The sequence below is a fragment of the Melanostigma gelatinosum genome, assembly GCF_949748355.1.
Source record: "Melanostigma gelatinosum genome assembly, chromosome: 6".
NCBI lineage: Eukaryota > Metazoa > Chordata > Actinopteri > Perciformes > Zoarcidae > Melanostigma > Melanostigma gelatinosum.
In genome coordinates, this window is record NC_136639.1 from 5,134,425 (window position 1) to 5,158,326 (window position 23,902).

Sequence of the window (23,902 nt, forward strand, 5' to 3'; positions counted from 1 at the left end):
GATTCTAATGTATTGGTCATCTCCTCCACCTACCCACACACAAAAAGCTCAAGTCCCCTCTTCCTGGCATTCATTTCCATCTTAAACGTAACATAAACCTCATGAATAACTCTGCATAAAGGTCGCCAGTCAATTTCAGCCAAGAAGATGCAAACGATGAGAGTCTGGACATTTGTGTTTGTGTGTATACTTGTGAATATTGTCGAGTACACAGTTTATATAAAACCTGTTTATTGTTGAAATAAGAGTCATACACATACAACTTACCTTAAAGGAAAAGTGTGCTGATTTTACACATCAACTTCAGGTTTTGGGGAGTAATTAGTGCATATAAGAAAAAACAAATGTAAAAAACATTTTTGTGGCTCTGCGCAAAATCGGATACATTTCTTCATAAATTGTTAATGTCACAATTCTTATTGGAATTGATCATTTTCATCCTTTTAAACTGTCCTTGAGCTTGACAATATTTTAGGAGTGCAATGTTAACTCAGTGGAGTACTCTTTTTAAGAAACATTTCAAAGGGTGATGGTTGGTGTGCTGAAAATTACACCTTTTCGGTTCCAAAAGTGCAACAGAATACCACCTGAATATACCTTTCATGATATGATATGTGAGCTTTAGCAGAAATAATCTTGCACATTGGCCTTTGCAGTATAACCTCTTATTTTATCAGCATTTTCTTTTTTTATCATGGCTCTTTTGTTCAATGCGTATCCACCACATCCAGCCGCCTTCACAGGCAACGCTGTGTAGGCTGCCATGCTTACCTGGTATTAAGAGGTGGCGCATAAATGTACCAGGCTGCTCAGCCATTGCCGGCACTAATGGACCGAGCGAAAGGCTTTTGTTGTGGAAACATTTTGAAGCGAGAGTTCCTCACGAATGGAATACAGGTGGCAATACGAGACATCTGCATCCTAACATGCAGACAATTCAAACTTTGTTGTTGACTGATGTAAAAAGTTGGGTTGTGTGTCTGGTCTGTCTGTCTATCTAGACAATTAGAACAAGAGCTCATTTACAGTGATGAGTTGACAGTGAGTCACGACTAACTGGGTGCATGATATTCACAACAGCTGATTAAGCCCGCCACCAAAAATCTGTCCATTTCCCCAAAATGCCATGTGTCCTAAATAAACGTTTGATGCAAGACATTTCGTCAAATCTGACAGACATTCTGTCAGAATTACCATTTGACCAAAAGAAAAGCATACCAAGCCTCCCTCTCTCCTGTCTCTTCCTCTCCAGACACTCTCTCAGTGCCTCGCTGGTCCCCACAGATTCCCCGAAGAGATCTGGGAAACTCAATAAAACACAGGTAAGGAGAGTGCGTGGCTGAGTGTGTGCAAGTCTGCCTCTGTACATACACTCGTACATCTGTGATAGACTGTCATTCCAATAAAAACAAACAAAAGGGGGCCCTCCTTCATAACTCATTTCAACTCTCTTTGTTTTCTAACACGTGCCCTTGATCACGTTGTTGGCCTGTTACGATAAGTGCATTTGCGTCGCCGGTACACAACGCAGAGCTTTGGCTACGGAGCCTCCACTGTGCTGAAAGAACGTTTCGTTATGCAGAATCTGCCCTTAATGTCACACATTTGACAGCAGAATCCATAAATCCGGTCGGGGCTTGATTGAGTTTTGCCTCTCGATTGAGGCGAAGGAGGGCTTAACAAAGACATTTGGATTCTGTCAAACTACATTCGTCACCTGCCATTAGCCAGCCAGCGGCAATGCTGGCAACCAGGCGTTGCATCAGTAAATACAGCAAATAGTCACATACGTGCTCGGTCAGCCTCTGCAGGGAATTAGTCGCTATACTGTGCAATTTGTTTGTGTGAGACGTTACTGTGTTGGAGACTTGAAGAGTGCGGCAGGCCTCTGAGCTCCCATCACTCGGACTGATTGTTGCATTGATGTAAAACCCCCCCATGGCCCCGTTCCTGCGCCGCAGATGTTCATTCGCACCGGCTTACTGAAAGATGGAAATAAAATGGGCCCATATTACACCAGCAGGTGAAGGAGATTAGGAAGGTAAACATTTTTACAGAAGTACCTTCTTCTGGCATCTATTATCCTCGCCGAAAGGATACGCAGGGAATGTGACGCCTTCTTTGGCGAAAGCCGTCTGTCAGAATGAGAGAATGTTACGAAATGCAAAAGGTCAGAAGCTGTGTCTTTCCTCAGCTCTTATGTCATATAGATGTGCAAGAAGCTGAAAGTGATGTCCCAACTTTTTTTTTTTTTTTTAAATGTCCTTATCTCACTCTCCTCTTTTGCTTGCAGGTTTTCCACAAAGTATTGGATGTCCCAGACATGCATAGTATGTGGAAAGGGAATGTTGTTTGGACTGAAATGTAAAAACTGCAAGTAGGTATCAAGACTGATTGTTATCTTAAGAGCCATTTGTTGCATCAGTGGTAGTGATTTGTGTCTGATCACATTTAATCATGTCTTTGTCATTATATTGTGAAATTAGGGTGTAGTGTTGCTTGTTTTTTTACTTGAATTTCTTTTTTTTTATACTTGTTTTTTGAGGTGACACATGCTAATTTACCCTTTGTTTTGATCTCACTTGAATAAATTAGCAATTTGCATCTCTTGTCTGTTTTGCTACATGTTAATGCTCCCACTTTGCACAGGTTTCGTCGCTGTTTAAATAAACTAAAATAATAGCAAATAACTAAACAAAGAAGAATACAATTGTCTTTTTCGTTTGTACTCAGGCTGAAGTGCCACAACAAATGCACCAAAGAAGCCCCACCTTGCCATCTATTGATCATACAGCGAGGCGGACGAGAATCCCTTAAAGGTATTTTTATACATTTTTACATTATTGGTGATAGGCTTTAACGCAAATTTGACATGGTGTCCAAACCTTGTAATTTCAACTTCCATGTCCGTTACCTGATGCTTTTAGGCTCAAAAAGAATGCCATACAGTTACACTGGAAAAGAGATGTCTGTAAATCAGCTGATATTGTTTTTAGGTGAATCAACTTTCCAGTACAAACACTTAAATAGCCTTTCGTTAAATCATTAGGTCTTGAAAGTTGTAAAATGCACTAATAGCCAAATCCAATTTGATTTCCTTCCTCCGTTCAAAGGAAGCGCTGATGTGCTTACTTCATGGGCCCATGGATGCAGAAGATTGTTCCAAGATCAGGGGCATTTTATCCGAAATGTATTTTCGGAAGCCAACCTTTTTTCCCCTTCATGTACCACTGAGGAACTTTCCTTGGGAATGAACAGATCCCCTCCTCCAACGCTGTACCCAGTTCTCTTCATACAGAGATGGCATTTCCATCTACTTTCTCTCCATTTTCCTCTCACCTCTGTAAGCTCATGAGGAAGATTCATAAAGCCAACAGAAAAGCACACGCCTCTTAAAATAGCTGGGATGAGTAACAAAGTGTTCAGGCTCAGAGTCAAGTGGCTTGCTTCGACTATCCCAAGCTGTATGCCAGGCGGTACCAAACAGGCAATAGCTCAAATGTGTTGCGTTTGTGTGGATAATAAATCTATAGGTTAGGACCAGAACTAGATTCTAAACCCTGTTGTGTTCTGTCCTCATGCTTGTTCAAATATTTGAATGCGTCCTTGAAGCTACTGAAGACATTTTCTTTTTCAGTTGAGTCCCCATTTTAAAAAAGTGAACGAGTCTTTGCCGGTTTAGGCAGATAGAAGGTTATCGGCTGATTAATTAAGGCACTTAAGTTTGACAAATGTGACGGCGTCATGCACTGTTTCTGATGACACAGACAGCACTGAAAGAGTTCCCACTCTCTGCTGTCAGAATTGAGATTCATTTGTTCTTTCTCTGCCGTCTCTCTCCCTTTCTCCCCCAAATAAGATCCCCAAGGAACAACTCAAGGTAAAGAACACTAATTAGTCCTCTTCTTCCCTGCTTAGTAAGATAAAGTGGCAGTTTCTCAATGACATAGTTTTCTTAAGGAAACTTTTTTTCTCAACAAAGTGTCTGTATGTGATAACAAATGGATGGTGTTCAAGAAAAGGCAGTTGGTTCATTTTTCCATATTAGAAGCAGGGTCTGATAAAGAGTTTGTCCTAATTGTCCCAAACCTATTCGGCGAGTATTGTTTCATACATGCACAGTGCGTCTTTGTTCCTCTGTGTTTTTTTTGCCTCTAGTAGCTCGTCTGGTGCGGACCGAATCAGTGCCATGTGACATCAACAACCCGCTCAGGTACACAGACCTGCACATCAGTCAGACGCTCCCCAAAACCAACAAGATCAACAAGGTAAGTGCAAAAAATGAACCATTTTCATTACAATCTGTGCGTAACCCGTCATATCACATTTCTTCTGTTTTTGGGGGGCTGGAAAATGGTTGTGAGTCATCGCATCTTTCTCAGGGGATCATGAAACCGTACGAAAATATCTTCAGCGGTACTGATGTTTACACAGATGGATTCGTTTTCATGCAACGAACATTTTGCAGCAAGCATACCTAACAATTCTTAGTTCCAGAGGAAAAAGTTGAATAAAGCATTCCCATGCTTGCACCACGATGATGGAAACCGTGTGTGTGTGTGTGTGTGTGTGTGTGTGTGTGTGTGTGTGTGTGTGTGAAAAACAGAGCATAACTTTTTCTTTTTTTATTTATTTATTTATTTATTTTTTTGCAAAGGAAAGCCAGATCATGTAAAAATGTATGTGTATAGAAAACAGAGATATTTTTATACACTTCAATCCTGTTGCATTTCTCTGCACTGTTTCATTATTATGTTGTGTTTGAAACTGTTTGACTTTTTTTTTATACTTTTACACTATTTTGCCATCATGTCTAAAATGCATCAAACTAATGTTTTCTGTGGTCATTTTTAGCGGTGACATTAGATCATGCACACTGGACGATAAATGGACTGTAACATACTCTTAAACAGTATGCACATTTCCCCGCTGTGGGACTTAAAAAGGATTATCTTATTTCTTACAATAGTTTATTCTCAAGGTTGTGGGTTTGAAATTCAGACCTTTGAGGAGTTACAGGGTGGTTTAGGAGATGAGGAGGCCATTACGTTGAATGTACCAAAAACACGTTTCATTTAAGTCACACACTACCTGGTTAATGTTCTGAAAAGATTGCTTAGGTTAAGGCAACAAAACGTGTGTGTTTTTGCGGCATTGGTTGAACTTATGCCATTCAGTTTTCATTCCCCTTCGGAAGCTTTTATGTTGACATTGATGTATACCGATACCGTCCGTGCTTCAAAACTATACTGATGTATTTATTTTAGGACATACCGCTCGGCCCTAGCTGCTCTTACGTCTGAGATTCAAGGCCTGGCTGCTGAACAGAAGAAGTAAAAACACATAACAAAACAAAAAATGCTGACTGTTTGTCTTCCGGTTCACACTTCTTGATTCAATTAAGTGTTTTTTCTGCAGAGTGTGTACAATCAGTAAAGAATGAATGAATAAAAAGTGATTATTTATGTCAAATTACTGAAACAAAAGTGGTGCACAAACAGCCTCCGGCTTTTTAGACTCCATTATAAAATGGTTATATTCAGCCATTATTTGAATTGAAATTCCAGAAGTCCAGACAGTGGTCATATTGTAGATCTGAAATGTGAGTTTTGTAACACAGAGATGTTGCACCTGAACTGAACAGATGTGTCCAGGGGCAGATTACTGAAGCGCTCGTTGGACTATAACTCTGGAGTTTATTCTTGGAGCTGTCAGTGATGAGCATAGATGGCAAATGTAGCTTGAAGAGAGAATAACTTTTTTTTTACATTCTCACAGCTTAAAAGAAAATGAATTAACGAAGGTCACGGTGAGATCAGATTGGTTGAAGTGAACAGCTGTGACATGCAAAGTCAGCTGATTGAGTCTAACGCTCACAGTAGGATGAGAGAGAGCATGAAAAGTAGTTTTCCTGATTCACTTTTACCCAACCTTATCTTCGGATGTAAGAGCATCCTTGAATGCACCACTGAGAGGAGTTCGGCCCGACACAGTGAACATAACTCTGTCAAAAAAAGTAAAGGCAGCATATTGCTCACTGTGATGGATTAAGGTAGAAAATCAATCTCGAAACTTGTGATATGATTCAGCACGAGGACCAACAATAAAGTGGAGCGCAAGCGTTTTGTGATGAACAGACTAAAACTTGCAAAATCACCAATATTAAAGTAACAGCTTCTCCTTTCTGTCTCTTCTCAGGATCACGTCGCAGCCCCGTACCAACCAGACTCCAGCAGTAATCCCTCATCCACCACCTCCTCCACCCCGTCCTCCCCGGCTCCTCCTCTGCCCAGCAGTGCCACGCCCCCCTCGCCCCTACATCCCTCCCCACAGTCAGCGCGGCAACAGAAACAGTTCAATCTGACAGGTATCGGAACGGATACCCGAATACTCTCGGGTTCAAATATTTGACAGAGTTATCACGGAGGAAGCAATTAATCATCAACCCTTCACTTACACTTTACGAGGAAATCAATGTATCCAATGTCCATGTTATAAATAAGCTTGTGAGTAAAAAAGAAAAAAAGATTTTCACTCATTGTGTTTGGAGGACTTCGTCAGAAGGTAACTGACTGATGTATTTTCTATTTATAACTAATCATACATTATTAGTTACCTGTAGTGTCTACCCTTAATGGTGTTTCTCAGTATCCCAACATATTCTGAAAATAACACGACAGTACTTGCATGGGGCATGCCAGGCTGATTCATGTTGTGACTATGCTAAAAGACAATAAATAGCGGGAAAGAAAAGAGAGTGCAAAAGACTAGAGTTCAAATGGAGTTCAATATAATTTAATACTTGAGAAATACCTTTGTGTGAACTTTAAATTTGTGTCTCAAAGTCTGTATTTGGACTAATTTGAGTGTAAATACTGAATTAACAAGCAACCGTGTGCGATTGTCAACTCAACCTGACTTCAGATCAAACTCTCTTTCTCTCCGCAGCCTCCAGTTATTTCAAATACAAACAACAGTTCATCTTTCCTGGTAAGTACTTTATAATTGATCATTACCACTACCCATAATGCACTACAACCAGCCCAGGAAAAAGAAGTGTGGAGGAGAAGGGCTCTTTTGATGTTGTTGATGATTGCCACCTCCTCACCTTGGCCTGCTTTAAGACTCTCTGCCCCTACACCCACTCGTTGCTTGTCTCATTTGGGTCTCCTAATGATTTGTCAATGCCCAGACTCTTTGCTTTTGCCCACACTGGTACCACACAGTCTTTGCTCATTTGGCAGGTTATTACGGCCGAGACAACCTCTAAGGACAAGTATGAGGTGCAGATGAGATCTGGCGAGACAGGTTTTTGTGCATGAATATACAACGCACAGCGGTACCCGGCTTCTGATTATTGTAGCCACACATACTGCTGTCTGTTTTACCAGCGAAATGACATCAGCTACCTTTATGAGCTGCATAACGACACGGTCAAACACTACTGCCTACTGTCAGTCCCATCAATCTAAAACCGTTTTGCTGTAAGTGGAGCTAATGCCACATACACGTCATACATTTACTGTAAATGTTGGCTCTTATAATAAAATAAAAGAAACACATTTACAGGACGCAATTACAGTATGATTTAAAATGTATTCATTTATTGTATCCCAGCATACATGTTTTGGTAGAAAGTAGGAACACCCTGCGCAGGAGTCACAGACAGACCGACCTGCACAGATTCACACCGTTGGCCAATTTCAATCCTCCAAACATCCGTGCAGGCACCACACGGAAAAGAAAACCACGTCCTTCCCACTGCGGGGCGACAGTGCCAGCTACTAATGCACCGTGCCACAAGGGAATGCTTTTTTTTTTTTCTTTTTTTTTTTTTTTGTGTGGCTTCCACTTTTTGTCAGAAATTGTGCCAACACAGGCGGCAAGCGTGGCTACGAATCCTCTGATGTCTTTCAGAGGTAGATGCCAAACAACAGCTAACCTCACTCATCTTGCATGTTAAACAGGAGTGCTTCCAAAACACAGCATACATAGAAAACAAGAGCATACAGCAGCTTTCTCTCTTTCTCTTTTTGTAAACCTATAACCCCTTGATGCAGAACTATAAATCCAGTTCAAGATGGAGATACATCTATAGCCCAAATCATCTACTTCCATTCTAAAACAAGGGAACGCAATATTAACAATGTCAGAAATGATTTAATATTGAATGCAACTTTGTTGTGACTTGTTGGTTTGATGTTTTGTGACCAGATGTTGCTCCGGAGGCTCCTCCAAGCCGAGCACCGCAGGTCATCCTGCACTCTGTCCTGTCTGAACCGGGGTGAGTAGATTCTATTACAGAAGTAATTCAATCAAACCATATGTCTCCCTTCAAAATACATTAAGAAAGTACTTCTGATCATCATCAGGCCCTCTCAGTTATCTTCCTCTCATCTACATGCTCCCTCGTGTCCTCGCTCCTCCTCTCTGTGGCCGCTGGTCAGAGGCCAAGTCAAACTTATTGGAGCGCAGATATTTGGGTGACAATTTCAATGCGAGAGCCGACATGACGAAGACTGAGAGACTAATGTCAGCACGGCCTTCAGTTCACGCTACACTTGGGATGCCAACTGGATTTTCACTGGCTCTTTGAGGAAGCCAGTGGTCACGGGAAAACAACCGGAAGAGGAGAAGGAGTGATGAGATGCCTTTCGACCCAGATGTTAATTAGATCAGGATCTCAATCTATCATAAGAAACTGGGCAAGAGAACCTCCTTCTATAGGCGGACGGTCGGTCAATTGTGATGAAATATGGACCATACCCATGGATTTTTATTGTTTAATCAATAGCAAATCATGTTATTAATTGTACTTTGTAAATATCAACATGGTCCTGAAAAGGTCCTAGACAGAGGAAGGCTTATGGGAAAGGGCACGGGGCTTCATGACACATTCCTAATCGTTTGTTGCTATTCTCATTCTACTCTACACCCTTAGAATACTCATCTGATTTCACTGTAGGGTTAGTTTTCTTTGTGGGAAATAGTTTTTTCATTTCCTCCATGTTCTTGTCAAAATCGTTTTTATCTCGAAAACTGACAAAAAGGAGACTTATTTTTAACAGTGAGGGGATCAATTAGAAATCTAGATATTTGTAGATCTTTATATTTTCATATATATATAACAATGCTCGGAGACATAGTGTCTCTATTCATATTGTTTGAAGTAGTTTGATTGAAGTAAATGGTTTGGCTGTAGCTCACTGAAGGCCTCTTGGTTGTTTTTCTCACCCCCATGTCGGACCATGATTGTCTAATCATCCTCAGATGTGTGAATGGGGTGTGGCCTGCCTGTGTCTTATCAGTGTTGGTCTTGAAGAAGGCCTCAGGGCCGGAATGTCATCGCCATAAAAGAAATGGAGCTAGAGTGTGTGACACTTTTTTCCTACTTTCAAGTTTACTTCCAGTGATCTGCACCTCATCACGACCCTTGGTGTCTGTTACTTTTCAAGTATTTTACAGATTATATTCAAATGAACAAGCTGCAACAAATGGATGTAGGAGTTCTACATTTTCGGAGAGATGAGGGAGGCCACAACAGGCTGGTCTCTATACACACAACGGGGCTGAATGAGTTGCTGCTGTGCCGGCAGTTAATCTCCGGGGAAGACAAGATGGTCATTTTTATTTATTGGGATATCTCCATAGAGATGTTAGTGCTCAAGCACTGAAAAAGTTAGTTTTTCATGAAATGTCCCCTTTAAGCTAGACATTGATTAAATACCCCTTTAGGGCAATGTGTTCGCCTCTCAAAAACATCAATGAAAGAAACGGTCTATAAGTTAACACATTGTCAGGCCCAGGCTTGCAAAGCAAGACGATGGCGAGTGTTAAATCAAGTATCTATTACACGAGGTGATAAGTCAATATGCAACGCTGTGTTTCTCAGTTTTTGGAGCGCTACATCAAGGACCAAAATGCCCCCAAACATTTTCATTAAAGGGGCAAAGAATGCCTTATGGACAAGAATATTTGTCTTAAAGTCTCCCACAAATATTGGATGAATCATGTGACTCTGACCGCCAGGTTATTGATCAAGCACACTCATTTCCTGATGATGATGATGAAAAGGTAAAGAGTGGAGAAGTGAAAATGACATTGGATGTAAAGAGAATGCTTGTGGTTCATTTCTTGTAAAGCAGCATCACTGTTCTCATTCTGGTCATTGATTTTCTGGGAAACACAGATTTTGTTTACAGGTGTATGCCAGGCAGAAATCCAGGTACTTAAATTCTCTTGTGGGTCATGTTTTTTAGTGGACAAATATTCACTTTTCAGGAATGAACTAGGATAGCTTGCTTTTTTCCCCCACATTTGTGTTTGAGATGGTGGTTGTAAGACTGAAAAGAGTTACAGAAATATATCTTTAGCCTATCGAAAATATAGTTATGCAGTAAGTTACGACAAGTCATATGAAAGTAATACAGTTTTTCAACAGAGGAACTGTACCAGTAAATAAAGAGACATTTTGTAGCAAGATATTGAAAAGCTTCTGGTTCAAGAACTGCTGTCCCTTCCAGTAGCTCATTCTGAAAGCACAGAGGTGAATGGAATATAAATGTCCCCATTAGGATCAGCCAATAAAATACTCACAGTATTTACCTTGGCTTCTCAAGAGACAATTAAATATACCCCAGAGTAATCTACATAAAGACTCAGGTTCAGGTAAACATTTAGAAATAAGATCATGTTTAAAAGAAAAGGTGTAAACATGCATGAAACTTTAACACTCATCTTGTCTTTGAGTTTCTGCTCATTACTATCTCAAGATGGACAATTTCACCGTTTCTCAATCTCATAGTCTCTCGTTCTCTCGCTGCCTTTTGGCGAATGTGAATACATTAGCGCGGTTATGAAACCCATATTCCTCTGATTTAATTAAAGCTATTGTCCCTCCTTTCCCACATCTTTGTATGCTCTTGCAGTGGCAGCTGGCAGCTTTCTTTGGCCTTAATGGCCTCATCCCAGGGTTAATGAGGGCCAGTCTCAGACCGCAACACCCGGCGGGTACCCCTCATTATAGCAGAGATCGAACCACTGGTCGTGGCCCTTGGCGCCGCAGGAATCGCATCATTTGATACGCTGCCTCACCTGTAGTCTTTGCCCAGGGTCCGGGATTTGCTTCGCGATCCGTTAATATACCAGAGAGGTTGTGAGAGGTTACATACTGATGTTATGCCGCCAGTTATGTGGACGGAGGAGAAGGAGAGTAAAGTGGGTTCATTTGTGTCATGTCCTTGGCACCCATGGGTGGCCGTATACACGCCGGGGTCAGCAATTAATAGGGGCTAAGGGCACAAATGCACTTTAAAGTTCACACCGTAAAATAACTATGAAATTAAGATTTAGGGTCAGAAAATACAGTCGGTAATTAGGACTGCTTTTCTGCCTTTTTATCCTGTTCACTTTTTGTTCATATGTCTGTCAAATAGTTTTGATGTGAATGGGCTTTTGCCACCTCTGGACCAGTGCAGATGATCGACAAGAATAAAAGTCTCCCATCCAGTAACTCTTTCCAGTTTAATCTGGGTACAAATACATTGAGGATTGTTTTTAATGAACAAAACACACAGCCCTGCTCGAAATGATTTTAGAATAGAACCAAAACTGTGTGCTTGTCGCAGTGAAAATGTCTCATCTGATAGTCAAGAAAATGGCCTCAATGAAGCACCTTACTGAGAAGAAAGACATTCCACATCTGCATAATATTCACAGATTCAGTTCATTTAAATAGAAGGAGAAGGTACTGCAACGTCACAGATAGTATTTACATATTTAAATGGTTGCTGTCAATGTCACTAAGACTTGATGAAATCCTTTTTAAATCATAAGACAATAATGCTACAACCAGTGACGCACCCCAAACTGTTAATTTAAAACAGCTATGATAATACATCTTCCATCAGGTCACTCAGCATGCAGCCATGAAGGTGCACATGTCGTTAAATGTCATTAAAAAAAGCAATATTTACCCATACGCTCTAAACTCACATACGCTCTGAATGCTCTTTCAACTTTAGCGAGTCCATGCAGGGGTGAAGTGTCACGTCATGTTTTATATCCATTGTTCATCTCTCTTTGAATGACTTCCCTCTTAGAGTATCTGCTCTAAGTGGGAGTAGCATGAATATCTAACATCATAGATGTGATAAATAAATAGTTTTGTGGGCATCAATCAAAAACGGCCACATTGTCAGGACACTAGATATCAAGAATTGATCAGTAATACTTTATTTGAGCATTAAAAAACACTTTAAAAACCTGAACGATGGAGTAAAATAATACGTAAAAATAACAACATGTTGAAAAGGGACCTACTTTATTTACGTTGTTTTCTCATGTATTTATTTCTACATCTGTTCTTCTTGCTTTTAGGAATGAGGTCAACCCGTTGCTTCAAATCGAAGTTGATCCCACATCAGATGTGAGTCCTGCTCTTGACCTTTGTGATGCTTTTGAATGTACAGTATGTGAATGTAACTCTTGTCTTTCGTTGTTGTATTTCTCGTATTATCGGTTGTGAAATTACTTGTGAAAGCAAAATGAAGATGAATTACATGTGTCGCCATCATAACATACCGGTATTTTGGCTCAGCTATCTGAGGAGCCTCCAGGTACGTTTTGTGTCAAAAGAAGAAAAAGATGCAACTTGATGTCATACAAATGAAATATCTTCAGCAAATAGGATGCAGATTGCCTTGAATAATATTCCAGGAGGCATCTTTGATTAGGTCATTTTCACTCCTGCAGTACATTATATTTCAAATCAAATCAGAATAAATAAGTCAGTTTTTCCCCCTGGCTGTTTTCCCATTTCTTAACTCTATTTCTTTTTATTGATAATGGCCTAAACAGCCATCAGTGTTTCAAAGGCACACAACTTGATAAAAAATGATTTGATATGGAGGCCACATAAATGCATGTGTGGAGTGTTTATTTTATATACATGTCAGAGCCTATTTAGGCTTCAAACAGCACTGAGAACATGAATATACATTGGAAGGAAAATTAAGGCATTTCTTTTCAAATGACTAAATTGCCATGCAATGTTGGGGTTAGAAGTGAACTGAAGTGCATAGATAAAGAAAGAATCATTGCATATGTAGCAATGTACAAAAATAGCATGACACCTTACGGCATTGCATGCAGCGGATAAACAACTATATATGTTTCTTTTCACTTAAACTCCTACTTACTTTGGGGGAGGTTTCAGCAGATTGTAATCCTCCAGCTGCTGAATGATATTTGTCAGAATAAAAGCATTTGACATCTTAGTCGAATATTTTAAACCACCTCTCCGTGTTGGATAAGGGCATCTAAATCACCATACTTGTAAATCTGTGAAATGCAGCCCCACAGCTACCAACGAACAGTTCAATTTTGCTTTTCCACAGAACGAGGAGGGCAACGACGAGGACTCCGGTGACGAGTTCGAGGAGATGAACCTGTCGCTGCTGTCAGCTCGAAACTTTCCTCGCAAGGCCAGCCAGACCAGCATCTTCCTGCAGGAGTGGGACATCCCGTTTGAGCAGCTGGAGATCGGGGAGATGATCGGCAAGGGGCGCTTTGGCAAAGTTTTCCACGGCCGCTGGCACGGTGAGGTGGCCATCCGCTTGATCGACATCGAGCGCGACAACGAGGACCAGCTCAAGGCCTTCAAGCGCGAGGTGATGGCCTACCGCAACACTCGCCACGAGAATGTGGTGCTGTTCATGGGGGCCTGCATGAGCCCTCCACACCTGGCGATCATCACCAGGTGAGGATGAAGATGAGACGGGGAGATATGTCAGAAATGTCTCATCACTGTTTGTAACCGGTGACAACTTTATCTCCACTTCGCCTGACTCTCCTCTGTGAAACACAAGCTTTTAAACGACCACTTACAAACTGTTAAATGGTGGCAATGTCTGGGGCTCTTCCATCGATAATCCTCGCTTGTTCCTGATTCGGGCAACCTAAAGATAGCAAGGTTATTGCTTTTGTTGGGATTTTTATATTACAGTGGTGCAAATCACAAGACGGCGTTGCACCGCTGTGTGCAGGGGAAACACTGGAGTCATAGAACTGCAACTGATAGACTAAAGATCCGTCTGTAAAAGCAGATTGCACGCCTCTATGACACGTTGTCGTGTAAATTAAACTTTCTGTGTTGTCGTATTTCTCAGCTCCAGTCGCAGAGTATGTTATATATTCTACGCAACTCCATTTCCCTTGTTATTGCAGTGGCAATGGTGTCCAGGAACAACACACTCAGAAATCGAGCACATTTTAGTATGCATACTGATTTATTTTGAGTGTACTCTTCCACTTTTCAAGTGTGAACACATAACATACTCAAAGACTACTCACGGTATGTAGTATGGAATTAGGACGCAGCTTTAGTTTTCATACGAGAAGGCAATAAAATCAAGCGTCAACATGAAAGCATTAGTTGGATACAACTAGGAAAAGCATTTTGAGCTTAAGTGAATGTGTTGAATTTCAACACGTTCTCCTGGTAGACAGAAAATGCAGGAATATTGATGAATGTCTCCAGAGGAAAAACATTACCGGTATGTGGAATCTGTCCAGTGAAAGGGCCAAAATACAGCATGTTTTTTTTTATTGGAATATAAATGATACAGTTTCGGATAATTGGATTTACTTTGATCATTTGACATTACATTTATATAAATTGAAGCGAATACAAACAATATCGTAATCACAAAGAATATTAGCATGACTCCAGTCTCAAATACTGCAACCAGATAAAAAAATGACCATATTTGAAACGTATACAATAGTGTTTAGTCGAAGACAAAGGAATCAACAGCTGTATGATGTGATGTGCACTTCACATTATTCGTGTGGAAAAAGCCAAACACTGCAAATTTATTTTGTGTGAACAAAACAAACAAAAAAGCATCCATTTATCAAAATATTTCACATGCATAAAACATGTTGAGTTCATACGTCAAAACTGAGCAAACATTTCCACACAGCTAATGTGGTATTCTCAAATTGAGAGAACTGAAAGTTGTCATCTCACCTCATAAATGAGTGTTTACTTTGCTTCTGCATTCTGAACTGCGGTAGCCGTTTGGCCTCCAGAGCCGGTCCTCGTCCCCTGGGACTCGTTGTAGATCAGCCACAGATCGGCCCCCCTTCTGGGGGACAATGAGCTTGGAGTGGCTGACAATGAAGCGTTCGGAGGTTTATGATTAGAACGGGCTGCTGGAACCACCCACACCCACATCGCCTGCTGTGTTTGTCTTGACTAAAGCGTTTGGAGTGAATTCTCTCACATTGAACAACTTTAATTGTTGCACATTCACATTTCTTGCAGCAAGTATTTTCTCATTTGTAACAAGGGAGACAGGGCTGTGTTTTTGTTAAGGAACATCACAAGGAAAGCTCTCTAATTTAGTTAATTAGCGAATAATGTTCAAAAGGAAATTGTTTGGATATTTGCCACTCTCACGCTGCCATCAACACAGGCTGTGAACAAAGGATGTCTCACTAAGGAAAATAATTCACCCCTTTTGTCTCTTTTATATGCTTTTTGTTCTCTAGAAGAAAATCTATTTCCATGCTGGACTCACACAGCTCACAAATGATTTAGGAAACAAAGATAAATGTAAAAAATTGTCTCCACTCCCATCACGTTCACTGTGGTTGTAAATATTTAAATTAGAAATTGACTGACTGATTGATTGAGATGCGTGATTGCAGTTGATGCCCGCTGACATTGTCACGAGTGCAGGGGAGCTGACAGACGAGCTGGCCGCTTCTCAAAAATCCTCACTGCTGATTGCTGAAAATAACAGCAAATGTCATTGCAACAGGTGGCTTTGTTATCCACCAGTGCTCTGCTTCTCCTATTACACTATTAAAAAAAAAGGTAACTTCAGTTCCTCACACTCTTGCAGCCCAAAGTGCAAAATGAATTGTGTAAATTGGAGTGTGGTTTTTTTGGTTTATTGAGGAAGAGAGTTATCAGGTTGCATGAGTGAAAGCGTAACTATTGATCATTTCATTTGTCACGAGTGGACTGTGGATCGATGTTGCCGGGTAAACGGAACACGGGGTCATCTGTGATGTCACTGCTGGGTTTTTATCTGTGGATTCGGCATAATTACTCACATAGGTGAGCTTTCAGCGAGGTGGCCTCATTAGCGTTTCTTGGTTGGCTTTAGAGCTGTCTAGTAATACGTCGTTGTGATGGCACCCCTCCAGAAATATGACACCACCTCCACGCATCGCCGTGTAACAGCATCACCCTGCACCGAATGGGGCCCACCTTTCAGTTCAGAACGATGGCATTCTTATTCTCAAACAACGTCTCAAACTGCTGTAACTCACTGACACACACACGTAATATCTACTTACTTTTTGTAACTTTATCTTGCACGGTTGTGAGATTAAAAAAAAAAGAAAAAAAGTACACAAAAGAGCTTTTGTGATTGTTCCTGTTACAGTATTTGTCTCTTTTTATTTGGTTTGATATGTAAAAAAGAAAGCTGAATTTCCATACTGAGCATATGGTAATCAGCTTTGAATAATGCGCACTAACAATGGGGCATTTTCATTCCTTCTCTTCTGCTGACGAGCCTTGAGTGCAGCATTGGCGAGATAAACGGCAGCGATAAAGTACCTCACTGAAGTTCATTTGTACAGCGCTTTCAACAACAAGGGGACCAAAGTGCTTCACACAAGACATTAAACACGTATAAATAGAATTTAAAAAGAGTTGAATGAAATAAATAAACCAGATCAAATCGAATTACACAGAACAACAAAATAATGTGCAAGATGTGAATGAATAGTCCCGAATATAATATGTTAAAAGCCAGTGGCAAACAGACCAGCTTTAAGGGTGAGCCAGGCCTGACTTGATGCTGCACTATTTGTGGAACAGTAGTGGGAGAAGGATGCTCCTCACTGGCCCAGAACAGATGGTCAGCTGTTAGAGAACAGGGGCACTTTGATGACACAAATGTACCTGGGGTTGGTCTCAGGTTGAATGCCGCTCTTTGTTTATTCAAACAAATAAAAGATGAGTTGCAAAAGTTGCAATGTGATCCCAGGGTCGACTTGAAATCTTTGTCAAATGTGAAGTTAATAAAATGTATTTTCTAAGTCAAATCAGTGACTTGAAATCTTGTCTTCGCCCTCTCTCTCAGCTTGTGCAAAGGCAGGACTCTTTATTCTGTGGTGCGGGATGCCAAGGTTGTCCTGGATGTTAACAAGACCAGACAGATCGCACAAGAGATTGTCAAGGTAAAACAACTCAACGCCGAACACTTCTGCGGTGCACATCATATTACAGAAAAGTCACATCTCTCTGTGATGTCCTCAGGGGATGGGCTACCTCCACGCTAAGGGGATTTTACACAAAGACATGAAGTCCAAGAACGTGTTTTATGACAATGGAAAAATCGTCATCACCGACTTTGGACTCTTCACCATATCTGGGGTTCTGCAGGCTGGCAGGTAATTATATTCAATACACATCTGAGACGGGAGCACGTCTTTCAACATGAGCAATGTAGGAATTTTCCTTGGACACAGATTGACTTTATTATGACAGTATTGGCACACATGGCACTGGGACAAAAAAAAACATTTACAAAAAGTGAAAAAAGTAATTCAGTGTTTTATGTAATACACCTGCAATTTTAACAAGCTATTGTTTATATAGTTGGGGTATGGGTAATGAGATGGAGATGGTGCTATATATAGATTCAACTCAAAGTTTATTATTATGTGTGAATGGTTAAGTCTGGGCTGTAACGAGCCTAACGTGTTGATATATGGACCCAGAGTGTGATTATTTACCTTAAATAGTTGGTCCTGGGTCCATCTTTACTGTTGACATGGAAGAAAGTCTCTCCTAACTGCTGAAGGACACAAACAACGTTAAAGAGAGGGTTTCCGAGCAATAGAGAAAAGGAGTAGCCAGGTCAAGTATGAGCAGAGTTTCCACGGTTTCATACAAAGGAAACGGTGAATCACTGGTAACGAACAAAACGCGATAAATTGGTTCTCGCTCCACCAACAAATAGTCTATTTTCTCCCATTTACCGTGTCACGGCTGGGCAAACCAGTATTCACATATCGAATCTGCTCAGACTTTCTTCAGAACCCGTCAGAACAGTTTGTACCGTAGTGAAGGACAGACGACTAAAAGCATTTCCTTCAAAAATCACCTGTGTTTTGCAATCAAAAAAAGTTAAGCGATTCAATTTTACAATTTTTGAAGTAAAGAAGATACTCTAGTTGTGTGGGTAATCAATAAAAACCCTAACGAGTCTCCATCTCCACGTTTTCTCATTCTGCAGCCGGAGAGAAGACAAACTGCGGATCCCCAACGGCTGGCTGTGTCACCTGGCCCCAGAAATAATCCAGCAGCTCTCTCCAGACACCGAGGAGGACAAGCTGCCCTTCTCCAAACAGTCCGATGTCTTTGCTTTTGGGTAAGTGTCTTCTTACTCCTGATTCCCTCCTGTTTGTTTGTCCAGACGATGCCAGAGCCTGATGTTGGACAATCACAGCCCACCGTTGACAGAGAGGGTTTACAAACCCCAAATATTTGTGTGAATTCAATACATCGTTTCTTCAGCGTCCTAAAACTCCACATCACGTGGTAACGAGGCAACTCTCATTAACAGGTTTTCAGATCTCATTATAGATTTTCACCGCTTGCTGTACAAAGACGTCGATAATGTCATAAGTTCGTGATTTTTCTAAATGAGAGAAGGATTTCAAATTTGAAAACTTAATTGCTTAAATGATATCTGATTTTGACATGGACCCCACTTAGTTCCATATGTCTGATTATGGGCAACATCCAATATTCTCAGACACAGTGAAGACCCCTGACTTGGCACATATCCTTATCCTATATATGTACCTTTGGTAGTGATGGTGTAGTGGGAAGTCAAGGGTCGAAACCAGAGAAGCTGATTGGAGTAGATGAAGAGCACCCTGATTCATGATTGGTTCCAACATGTGAGTGCGAGAGAAGCTTCGGAGGCTCAGTTGATGGAAAACCAAGAGAGAGCATGTAAAGAGAAGAACACTACAGTGGCCACAAATGTAAACATTCCAACACATGTAAATATGGCAAATAGTAAAAATCTGTGGTGACTGCAAAGAAAGACTGCAGGTTTTTACAGACTGCCGAAAGCTACATGTTCGAAAATGAAAAGGTGGCGGGGGGGAATGTTTTATAATTTTCTTTTTGATGTAGGAAGAGGTAATCTAAATCTTTTGGGTCAGGGGATATGGCCTTGATGATTCAACAATGTATTGTCATGCGTCATCTCAGAGTAGCTCTCCCCTTCACCTTATTCTGCATCTCACAGTAACGGTAAGCGGAACTCGTTAAAAAAAAACGTTTTAAATAAATAATATATCACATAAAAAGTGACGGTGACAGCTTGTGGTTTGAAAGTAGAGAATGGCTGGAATACTTGGTAAACAAGACGCAAGATGTTTTGTCCGACTCCATAGTGACGGCATGACACGCCCCCTTCTCTGCCTCTGATTGGCTTACCAAGTTAGCCAATCAGAGGCAGAGCAGGGTGGGTCATGCCTTCGCCATGGGAGGATTTGATATTTAGCAAACGGGATGCATCATTTTGTTAACTGTAACAACATTTAGGAAAGTGCTGATTCCACTTGTCTTGTGCACTCTGGTGGTGATGTGGAAATGATTGTTCCATTATGTGTTTACCTGACATCAGCAACTTCCTCAAATCCTGTCAACAAACACACACACACACAATAATGTTTAAATTAGTGATTTTCAGAGAAGCCAGGAGGCGAATAATGTTATATTTAGAAAAGGGCATGATTGGTGTTTCCTTCATTCCAGTCTTTACGCTAAGCTGCTGGCTTTGGCTTCACAGTCAACATACAAACATGAGAGGGTTAGCAATCTTCTCATGTCAAACTATTCGGGCTTGGCACAACAAAACCTCTCTTTATTGCATTTCGGCAGCTGTAGTATTCGTATCTTCATGCCAAACAACCCAAAATGTAACACGCTTTGAACCATTTGGACCCGAATCATCTCATTTAGTTATTACCTTCACATTACTTTTTTGAGTGTCACTCATGGTTTCCTCAACCAAAATGTTGATTTAAAAAACCCCCACGGCTCCTGTTCTTCCTCCGCTGCCATTAGTGTTTCATTTGTGGGGGTGGGCCCTGCTTTGTTTGACTCCTAGCACAATTGCGCGATATCATTCTAACAGTAGAAAGAGTGCGGCGCTGGCCCACAATGTCCAGCTGCTCTGATAGCTCTTGTGTTACCTAGAGGTGACCCCCATGGCTTTTTTACATATTCATCAACAACACGCCGTCATTTTTTTCCCCATACTCCTGGCGAAGAGCTATTTTTATACTACTCAAACTTGACGTGCAGGAGCAGAATGAAAATCACTTTGCGCAGGGAGGGTGGTGTGTTCATTTTGCATGAGCAGTAATTAAAAATGTGTTTCTTTGACTTCTGGATTTAAACTGTTCTTCAGAACTTGAAGTTGAAGACGAGATTCATCCACAAAATCCAAGTTTTTCTGTACAGACCACGATCCAACTGCACAGGAGATTCTTCTACAGCTCTACCGTGTGATGGTTTAGAGTTGTGCGAGTGAAATCCTGCCCGGTAGTGTTAGCACTGGGCGGGATGTGAACCCCTCCACAAGTGTGTTTTGAAGCTGTGGCGTTATTCTCTCGACAAGACGACCCAAAGCACTGACCGCCACTCTGCTCCTCTTTCCTCACAGCACCACCTGGTACGAGTTACACGCACGTGAGTGGCCTTACAAGAGTCAGCCAGCAGAGGTGATCATATGGCAGATTGGCAGCGGGATGAAGCCCAACCTCGCCCAAACTGGCATGGGGAAGGAGATATCAGTAAGGGCCTTTTTTCCTTGTTCATTTGTCACTCTTTTCTTCAAACTTAAGTGCACAGTTTTCATGTTTCAGCTTCTATTTAATCCTAGACTAAAGTCCGAGTGCTCCAAATGAAATTTTATGAACGTTGATTGTTACTTTTGAAATGAATTTGCATGATTAAGACAATAAGCAATCCGGGGCTAGATTCACAGAAGAGTTTTTAAGATGATACTCGGGAACAAGGAAAGTTTTTAGAAGAATGCTCACGAGAGGTATTTCAACTGAATGATAAGGATGATAAGAAACATTTTAGCCACCCTTATGCACTTCAATGAATTATTTAAAAACTGACATAAAATTCAGTCACTAACATTTGCTGGCACGTCTTTACAAATCACACACTGCTGAGGCTGTGATGAGTCAAAAACGTTGGTTTAGTTCCTCTAATTTTAGGTACTCGAGATATTTTTGACTGTGTTGGTGAACAATGACTCACTTCCAGGTGTTTTCAGAGCACCAGCATGAACCTGGCTCGTCGCCTAATGCAGTATCTTTCTGTCATATCTCTCCTTGCACAACTTCACTCTGTTTTGGACTAAATAAATATTCTAGGAGAGTAGATTTTGGCGAAGTAAATTCAGGGACTCTTGTTTGCACATTTGTTCTTTCAGTATTTACTCAAAAGCTAAAAGCCCTCTTTCCCCATGTATCTTTTCCAGGACATTCTGCTTCTGTGCTGGGCGTACAAGCAGGAAGAGCGGCCCAGCTTCTCCAAGCTGGTCGATTTACTGGAAAAGTTGCCAAAACGGAATCGTCGCCTTTCCCACCCAGGGCACTTCTGGAAGTCAGCTGAGTATGTCAAATGAGTTAGGGACACAACAACAGCAAACAATCAGCAACTTTAGAAAGAAAACAAATTTAAAAAAATAAACAGCCGCCATAACTCTACATAAATAACCCACCTCCTTAAAGAATGCACTGAATCCAAAAGCCAGCCCAGTGAAAACTGCCCGCGCTGTGTGTATTTTCATGGAGTGTTGGCATGTGTGTGTCCAGATAAGTTGACTGTCCAGCTTCTCGAAGCAGTCGGGACTCATATTTTCTTTGGTTTGATTTGAACCATACTGGATATTTTTCCTTTATCTTGTTTTTGTCTTTTACTATTGACTCGATCCCTTCATAATATTTGATTTATTTCCTGGATGTATCTTGCTTGTAACTTTCGACTGATCACATCATTCTGGACTTTAAAAAAACAACAACATATGTTTGAGAACAAGTGTAGATTTGTTTTTCCCCCTCATGTCTTATTATTTTTTTGTTTTGAATGAATGTCACTGTTGTACATCGCACATTGTATATTTTCACAGCATTGTCTTGCCATTCCTTATGTCTGGCAACTGTGTAGACCAGTTTGTCAGTGTTGCCTCATGGTCTCTCATGTGTGGATGTCTGTACAAAAGCTTTATTCAACTTTAAGAAAAATGTCCTCTTATTTACACCGTACCATTTGAATGTGAAGAAGCCAGCGTCCCTGTTTGTGTGGGGACGTGTTGGCACCGTTCTTTGATGGGAGAATGTTCTCTGATCAGCCTGTGCTTTGAATATTGCCTGTGAACATAAGTGGGACGGGGGGACGGGGGGGGGGGGGGGTTGCCGCTGGTCAGACCAGGACTCCCTCACACTTGATGCTGTTCTGTGAAATCGCTGACACTTGAAATGTCTATCATCAACTGTTGGAGAACTAATTGCCCTTCAGAAATGCTGTCACTGAGCCCCCATTTACCAGAATTAAATGTAGAATATTTTCTTTAAATAGCTAACAATAGATACAGAATATAACAGATACAGATACAAATCTAAAGCTTGCAACTGTCTAGTCAGTAATTTCAGTTGTTTTATTCAATCCACATGTGAACTGACATGTTAGCTTTTTTGAGAAGTGTGTGATGCTGTTTTATAAAATAGTTTGGAAACCTAAATGGATCAATGTCCTGTTGCTAATGGGCCTGGGTCCGAGGACAGGAGTGATTTGGATGCACACAGGAAAATGATGTGACTGTTAGACGCGTAAAGGGAAAGCACACAACCTTTAAAGAGGCAACACAAAAACTCTGAGAAGTCAAAGTATAGAGTTTATAACTCGTTAAAATTAGTTCGGAGTTGCTAAAAAGCAGTGTTGTAGTCACTTTGATTTTAAATTCCTCTTGTCTCAACTTGACATTTTTCTCAAGAAATCATTTATTTTCCTTTACTTTTATTCTCTGCATTTTTGAGAATCGGTATACTCATAAACAACACATTACGAGTTGGACTTGGACCTTTTTAAAAACGGCACCCCACAAAGTAGAAATGTATAAACTCTTCCAAATCAATCTCTTCCAACCATTGCTAAATTACTTCAATTGATAATTTCAATATATTTGTTAGTTAATATGTTAATTTCCCAGCTGTTTAAAGGTGTCGTCTGACTGAATGCAAAGTGAGTTTTAGAGGCAGCTTGACTGCATTCAGAGCCAATTGGAAGGACGGAATAGGATGCAAACAGATGCAAACAGATGCAAACAGATGCTGGATTCACTCAAGATGGAGCTAATTCAATCAAGACTATGTCACTAACAAGTGACAGTTATGACATAATGCTGAAGGCAGAACTACGCCAACTACCACTCTGTTTAACATTTTGCTAAAATGCTAAGCTATTGTTAGAGATGGGGAAGACGAGAAGTCAGTGAATTGGCTCAGGGATGTCAGTTACACAGCGATATCTATCTAAAGTTTGCTACTATTAGCCACCGAAAGTAAGTAAGAATACAAATTTGTATTCGTGGAAGATTCTGTTAATTAGATTTAAGGCAAAGGAGAACACACTGTCCACACACAACAGAGGTGAGGCGAAAAAACGCGTTTTGTTGAGTCTGAACACAGACAAAAACAGACCATGTCATGCAGGGGATGACAATAAGTAATTTCCTGTCACATGGGTAATCAAAGGGAAATTGAATCCACTGTTGAT

The 23,902-nt window shown here is 40.8% G+C and overlaps 1 protein-coding gene across 2 annotated transcripts in view; it reads left to right on the plus strand.

The window, feature by feature from the left end:
• ksr2 (kinase suppressor of ras 2) overlaps window positions 1–21,752 on the plus strand; it is a gene marked incomplete at both ends in the record, with an annotated part of 71,110 nt that extends 49,358 nt beyond the window's left edge. The window contains 14 exons of one of the 2 annotated variants that reach the window (XM_079270225.1): window positions 1,253–1,322; window positions 2,294–2,377; window positions 2,734–2,819; window positions 4,123–4,268; window positions 6,199–6,367; window positions 6,949–6,990; window positions 8,215–8,284; window positions 12,379–12,427; window positions 13,398–13,759; window positions 17,166–17,262; window positions 17,342–17,475; window positions 18,324–18,458; window positions 20,775–20,904; window positions 21,606–21,752. In XM_079270225.1, coding sequence (XP_079126351.1) covers window positions 1,253–1,322; window positions 2,294–2,377; window positions 2,734–2,819; window positions 4,123–4,268; window positions 6,199–6,367; window positions 6,949–6,990; window positions 8,215–8,284; window positions 12,379–12,427; window positions 13,398–13,759; window positions 17,166–17,262; window positions 17,342–17,475; window positions 18,324–18,458; window positions 20,775–20,904; window positions 21,606–21,752 — 1,721 coding nt within the window. The remainder of the gene's footprint in view (window positions 1–1,252; window positions 1,323–2,293; window positions 2,378–2,733; window positions 2,820–4,122; window positions 4,269–6,198; window positions 6,368–6,948; window positions 6,991–8,214; window positions 8,285–12,378; window positions 12,428–13,397; window positions 13,760–17,165; window positions 17,263–17,341; window positions 17,476–18,323; window positions 18,459–20,774; window positions 20,905–21,605) is intronic. The other variant, XM_079270226.1, reaches the window with a different exon arrangement.
• Window positions 21,753–23,902: the final 2,150 nt, after the last annotated feature.